General features: G+C 48.2%; 1 protein-coding gene across 1 annotated transcript in view; it reads left to right on the top strand.

The window, feature by feature from the left end:
* Positions 1-1235: 1235 nt before the first annotated feature.
* LOC308263417 (integrin beta-2-like) overlaps positions 1236-6788 on the top strand; it is a gene marked incomplete at both ends in the record, with an annotated part of 24109 nt that continues 18556 nt past the window's right edge. Inside the window, 3 exons of the mRNA XM_080696444.1 lie at positions 1236-1686; positions 1923-2022; positions 4247-4260. Coding sequence (XP_080552570.1) covers positions 1236-1686; positions 1923-2022; positions 4247-4260 — 565 coding nt within the window. The remainder of the gene's footprint in view (positions 1687-1922; positions 2023-4246; positions 4261-6788) is intronic.

Here is a 6788-nt window from a genome sequence, read left to right on the forward strand (position 1 = left end):
TCATCTCTGCCCCAAAGAGAAGGGACTTGCAGGACATTCACCCTTGGAAATCAGGTCCCTAAATAAGACCCCCTTACACAGTAAGTACCTGCCTTGACTGCGCAGAGCTTGGCCTTCTAGGTGCAGGTAGCAATGGATCCGGCTGCTCTCCTCCGAGTCAAGATGACTATCTCCACATTCAAAGAAGTGGCTCAGGGCCAGATGAGACGGTCGTGATGGCGTAGGCCTATAATCCCAATACTGGGAGGCTGAAACAGGAAGAGCAAAGGTTCGAGCCCAGAGTACACTAACTTAGCAAGACCTTGTCCAAAAATACAAAAAGAAAAGAGGTCTGGTAGCATGGGGGTAGAACACCCCTGAGTTCAATCCCCAGTACATGAAATGAACAAATTAATGAATAAATAAATCCATAAATAGGAAGTTTCTAGAAATGGCAGTGCTGCAGGGGCTGGGGCATAACTTAGGAGTAGAGTGTTGGCCCTGGCATGCATGGGGCCTTGTGTTCAATCCCCAGTACAGGAAGAGAGGAAAGAACAACAGAAGAAAGAAATTGTGATAATGCATTATGTATCTCAGAATAGAAAGGAGAGAAGACGTAATGCCCTCACCGTACAGCGATCATAAAACGTTAAGGTGATAGGTATGCTAATCGCCCTGAATCGATCATTACTCAATATATACAAGAATGAGAACATCACATTTTATTTCACACATATGTACAAATATTATATGTCAATCAAGAAGTAAAACAATAAAATGAACAGATGTGAGGGCTGAAAAGTGTTCCCCAGAAGGGTCAAGCGGGGCTGCCCTACCGCGCGGTAGCAGAGATGCTCGTTTCTGCTCGGTGGCTGGCTGTGTCTCCCCCGATGCTATTGGCTGATTTGTGCTCTGTGCTGCTTTTCTCCCTCCAAACTCCACGATTTTCCCCCACTTCTTTTTTCCCAGGATGGGCATTTCCTTTCCACCTTCCCTCTTTCCTTGGAAGGAAAACTGAACTGGTGACGTCTTGTTGAATTACTCATCCACCGTGAGTGGAAAGTACCACGGAATCAGAGGCTTTAAGCCCCTGGGATTAAACATTGCTTCAAGACCGCTCCGCCAGATGGACGGCTCGCTGTGCGGCCATCAGCCCCGTGAATGCATCCAAACCTCGGCCAGAGCAAGCTTGGTGGGGTTTTTGTTTGTTTGTTTGTTTTTGTTTTTTGTTTTTTGTTTTCATTTGAAAGGCCCTGATGCAAAGTTGCTCTTCAGGAGCTGCACCAGCCACAGTGCCTCTGGAGGTGCCCGCGCTGGCAGCTTACAGCCCAAAGGCAGAGAGGAAGTCTCGCAAGCAGAGGGCAGGGCTGACCACTGCGGCCAATGACACTCATGGCGTGCAAGAGGGGACCCGCATCCCAGACGGGCCAAGCCAGGTGCACACGGGGCCTCTTGCAGCTGCAGCCCCCTGCCTGGTCCAGCTGCCCTCCTGCCAGCTGAATGTCCCCCCTCCAGAACAGGAGCCCGTCCTGTACCACTTCACTGGGGGCTCACATCTGCGCCGAGCCATCGTCAGACCAAGGCTTCTTCCTGGATACCATCTGCTGCTGTACCCTTATGCCTGTTCACCTCCGCGCTGCCCTTCGGGAGAGGGAAAGCCCAAGCCAGTTCAACTCTCAGAGAGATTCCGGGGACACTGGCTCTCCTGTGGGCAGTGAAGGAACGTGCCCAGCTGCACAAAATCACCCTCACCCTTCTCTCTGCCTGCGTTGCGCTCTCTCTGATGCATGTGCCCCGCCAACATGTCACTGGAAAAAAGCCTCACCCACCCCCTTCGCCATCCAGGATGGTTTAGAAACAGATAACGCGCTGCTCCCAGGAAAGATGGCAAAGCCCCGAAGCCTTTGGCGTCTGCTGCTGAGGTTTAGAGCACACCCCCCCAGCACCAAGTCCCTTCTTGAAGATAAACCAGCGCTTCCCACAGCAAGGAAAATCCAGGAAGATGCACAACGGCCTGAGCCTGCCGCTACCAGATCACCCTGGGCAACGAGGCTGCTCTAATCCCATGGTGCCTCCTTCCTGTCTAAGGTGTCCTGGACCTTAGAAAGCAACTGTGGAGCCATGTGTGGCCATGCACTCCTATAATCCCAATCCTTGGGAGGCTGAGACAGAAGAATCGCAGGTTTGTGGCCAGCCTCAGCTACTTAGTGAGACCCTCTGCAACTTAGTGAGACCCTGTTTCAAAATAAAGAATAAAAAAATAGGGCGGGGGTGTAGCTCAGAGATAGAATTCCCTGGGTTCCATCCCTAGTACAACATAAAAAAAAAAAGAAGTACAACATTTTAAATGTTGGGTTTGCAAACAGGAAGGAGTCCCAGGGTCTTCAAGACCTAGAAAGGTTGAAATTCCTTTCTCTTGCCAGAAGAAGTGAGTGACCGAGTTGACTGCCCCAGGAAGTGTGGAGAAGCCCCTTCCTTCGTCTAACACACAAGGACTTAGTACTCAGCACTCCTGTGAGGAGCTGTTTATTGAATACATGTTATGTAGAAGGCCACCCATGAACCAGCTTCTGTGAATGACCATAAAATGTGGGTGTCTGTAGAATGTAGGCACTTGAGGAGTGTAGGAGATGGGGTCTCATCCTAGAAAAGCCAACATCCCACAGATCGGGAGCAATAGAACACCCACCAATATCTGCAGCACAGGACCAAACAAGAGCTGCAGGCAGATATGTTGCTACAGGGGTTTTCTTTCCTATAAAAGCTTTAAAAACGTTCAGCCTACAGAGCAAGTGAAAGGTTGCACTAGTTGCTGGGAGCTCTTGACCCCGGCCCCGAGTGTTAACCTGTTCCCAAGTTTGCCTTCTCCCTCCCCTCTGGTCTTTCCCCTAAATCGCTGAATCATCGGAAAGGAAGCTGAAGCCATTGTAATAATCCCTCCCCAAAAGTTTCTGCTTAGAAAAAGGATGTGTTTTTCTACATAATTTGAATGTATGAAACCCTCAAAAAGTTAATAAAGGCAAATAATAATGTAATTCAACATACACATTTTGATGTCCAAATTCCCCAGGTACTCAAGACCTAGCAGAAATCATGCAATTTAGCAGGTGTGGTGGTGCCTGCCTGTCATGCCAGCCCTTGGGAGGCTGAGACAGGAGGATGGCAGGTTCATGGCCCATCTCAGCTACTTAGTGAGGCCCTCTGCAACTTTGTGAGACCCTTTTTCAAAATAAAGAATAAAAAAAATAGGGTTGGGAGTGTAGCTCAGAGGTAGAATGCCCCTGAGTTCAATCCCCAGTACCATAAAAAAATAAAAAAATAAAAAGACTAGAGGCATAGCTCAGAGGTAAAATGCCCCTGGATTAAATCTCCAGTACAAAAGAAAGAGAGAGAGAGAATGCAAAATTTATCTGTCCCTCATACATTTTAGTCCTTCCTCCTAGAACAACCCTTTGCCTATGCTGTTTTCTCTCCCTTGGCTGTAACAGTTCTTAAATGTTCAAGCCATTATGTAGTAAAATGTCCTCATTGCTAAACCCAGAATAAATCTGCCGCATCCTCCTCGTGAGACTCGGGTTAAGTCCACGATGCTAAATATTTGACATCCTGCTTTGCCCTCACAGAAGCCCCTGACGTCAGCTACTCCAGTGACCCTGATGCTGGCCGCTGGCTGGGCTAAGTGTAAGCAGAGGAGCTCCCTGTGGCGGTTAGTTGATAGCCTGGGGATGGCTGCTTGGAGGCCCGTGCCCGTCCTGTGCCCCACGATGCTGTGTCCCACCAGTGTCCCCAGCTTGGTGGCAGTGGTCGCTGTGATGTGGAGACCTCATCACATCATTTCCTGTCTATTTCCATCTCTTCATCTTTTCCTTTTGCTCCATGGGCCTGAGGGAAGAAAAGATGCTATCTCGAGCTGGGGTCATCTCAGGAGTGAGACGGTGTTTGAAGGCTTGGAAAGAGACCAAAAGGCTGTATCCATGCTTTACACTAGGAAATGGTGTAGAAATCCTAGCAGGGTGTCCCGGATGGACTGGGCCGGGCTGGGGGGGCCTCCTTTCCCAGGTACTTATTCACATCAGCTTGTTTATGTGGATTCAACTTGAGTCCATGTGGGTGAGCAACTGGGCCAACAGCTGGCTGAGCTCCCGCGCAGCTCTGCCCCTCGCCCGGCTCCTGGGGCACGCAGCAAGCCTGCGCTAAGCCTCTTCCCTTGGCGCTGTGCTGCTCACCCGACCTGAGGATCCCTTGCCGCTCACACTTCCCTCTGTAGGGTGAACGTGCTTGGTAAGGCATCCCAAGCAATCAGTATGACCCAAAGGTTTGGGGAAAAAATAGATATTTTGTAATGAAGCAAGTAGTACAATTAGAGCGCAAATTTCCAGCAACGTACATGCTAGAACATGAGATTTCACCAAAGCATTGTGCGTTGGGCCCGCCATTCTGGGCTCTGGTGCACACCCAGTGCCCCCTGGCACACACAGCGTCTGCAGCAAGGACAAGGCTGAGAAGAACTTGGAGAAACAGTGCCCGGGGTCAACGAAAGGATGAGGGTCTGCAAACAAAAGACACCCAAGGGAGGTCTGTGCAGGGCCGTGCTGGCCTGTGCACAGGTGAATGGGAAATGGACTGAATATTGACTTATTTGGAATCAGCGCTGCCATCACGTGAGGAGGGGAGTGCTAAAATTAATCTTCCATCATTTGACTTCTTAAAACATCCTCACTGGTAGAAAGAGTTCTAAATGGTCTCGTGTACTGAATTCTATAGATAATAGAATAATCACTGGGCTGTTAGTAAAAAATGACAACTTCTAACGTTTTTAGGGTTTAATTTTAGGGTATGTATTTTAGGGTTGCAATTCTATGCTTTGCAGAAAAAGAGCGAGAGAAAAAGTATTCAACAAAGAAAATCCAATCTAATAGACTAAGAAGTCCAGGGTCTTATCAGGACTTGGGATGTGGCTCATTATTGCATTAAAACAGGGAAAAGAATTTTAAGGTTTTGAGAATATAGAATAGAGTCACTATTTTATGAAATTTATGAAAAACCCAGGCTCTGAGGGCTCAGACTGAGCTAAGCCATTTGTAAACCTGGCCAGAAAAAAAAGTAGAAAGCCATAAACCCTATAAATATACATTTTTATGAAGTGGAAACTATGCTAGCTTTTTATAACTACAAAGTAAGAGATTTCTTTGAGCCTGATGACTGATTTTAATTCTGAGCTTTCTTAAATATTTAGTGTATTGCCTCTTTGGGACTAGTCTCAGCAGCTAAAATTTTAATGATGTTTTAAAGTCCACCCCAGGACACGGCGGGCTCTGCACTGGAGTGTGTTAGGAGAGTGTGAGGGAATTTTCTGGAAGAACTCAGAGCCTCTATGCAGCGTGCCCAGCAGCCACCAGGCTCCAGGCCCTTCCCGCAGGAGCTGTCAGGGCAGAGCGCCTCAGGGGCTCTCCCGGGTGAATGAAGTAAGGAGTCAATGGATTCATAGGCTCATGGGTCAACTCCAGAGTAGAAGCCAGTTCGATTCTTGTGTGTGCTCCTGCTTGCATCTAGCACCCCATGCCACCTCAGGGCTCCGCGGAGGACCCCTGCCAGCAAGAAGACCCTCCCCAGATGCATCCTCTCACCCTCAGACCTCCCCACCCCACCTCCAGAGCCAAGAGCTGAATAAACCTTTATCCTTTATAAATTACCCAGTCTCCAGTATTCTGTTACAGCAACAGAAAACAGACTAATAAAGTAACATTTCTCAGTCTTCGGATCTGATTCTTATTACAGTCCAAGATACTCCTGACCCAAGTTATACCCAAGACTCCCCGCTCCCCAACACAGCTCTCACCACACTCCACTCCCAGCATGCACTTGTTCATCAGTGAGCTCTTTGGAGAAGGTGATGATCTCTAACTCACCTTTGCCTTATCAGGCTCACGAGCACTGCTTACTCTACCAAATGTTCTTATTAAATGTCCATTAGATAAATAAACTGAAATCTTACAATGAAAACATGGACAGGTGAGCTGAGCAATAGCCACGGCTGGATGTCTGAGCTAGGACTGGCGCTTCAGTTCTCCTGTCTGTTATAAAGCAGGAGAATAACTGAGCTCGGAAGAACAGGAGATGCTCTATGTGGCGGGAGGGGGAAGTCATCAATGCCTGCCACACTTCACCGTCTACTTTGATGTTTCCCACTGCAAGTAGACTGTGGAAACACTTTGCCACCGCAAAGGTCCCTTAAGGTCTCTTACTGTCCTCCCCTTCTTTTTTTTTCTTTATTCTTTTTTTTTTTTTTTTTTGGTACTGGGGATGGAACTCAGGGGCATTCTACCTCCGCTATACCCCCAACCCTATTTTCTATTCTTTATTTTGAAACAGGGTCTCACTGAGTTGCGAGGGCCTCACTAAGTAGCTGAGGCTGTCAGCAACCCATGATCCTCCGGTCTCAGCCTCCCAAATGCTGGGATTACAAGCGTGTGCCACCATGCCCAGCCCCTCCCCTTCTTCAAATTGTGATTTTCACCTATTTTATATCTACGTATGTTGACACTCCTATGGAACAATGTCATATCTTTTTCTTTTGACCTATTTTAAATAACAAGAATTGTCTATTATACTTGCCCAGGTATTTGCCTTTTCTGCTCTCCTTGTGGACCCCCCAATGTGCTGGGGAGTCCCTCAGCCCCACAGAGACTTTGCCCCTGTATTTGAACCTCACTTCACACCGTTACTTTTTGCCAAGCACGTAGCCAATGGCAGGGCCCGCCCTGTCTCTGACACCACCTCGCCTCAGATGAAGCAGAGAGGGGCCACTG

This window comes from Muscardinus avellanarius (assembly GCF_963383645.1).
Source record: "Muscardinus avellanarius genome assembly, chromosome: 5".
Classification (NCBI taxonomy): Eukaryota; Metazoa; Chordata; class Mammalia; order Rodentia; family Gliridae; genus Muscardinus; species Muscardinus avellanarius.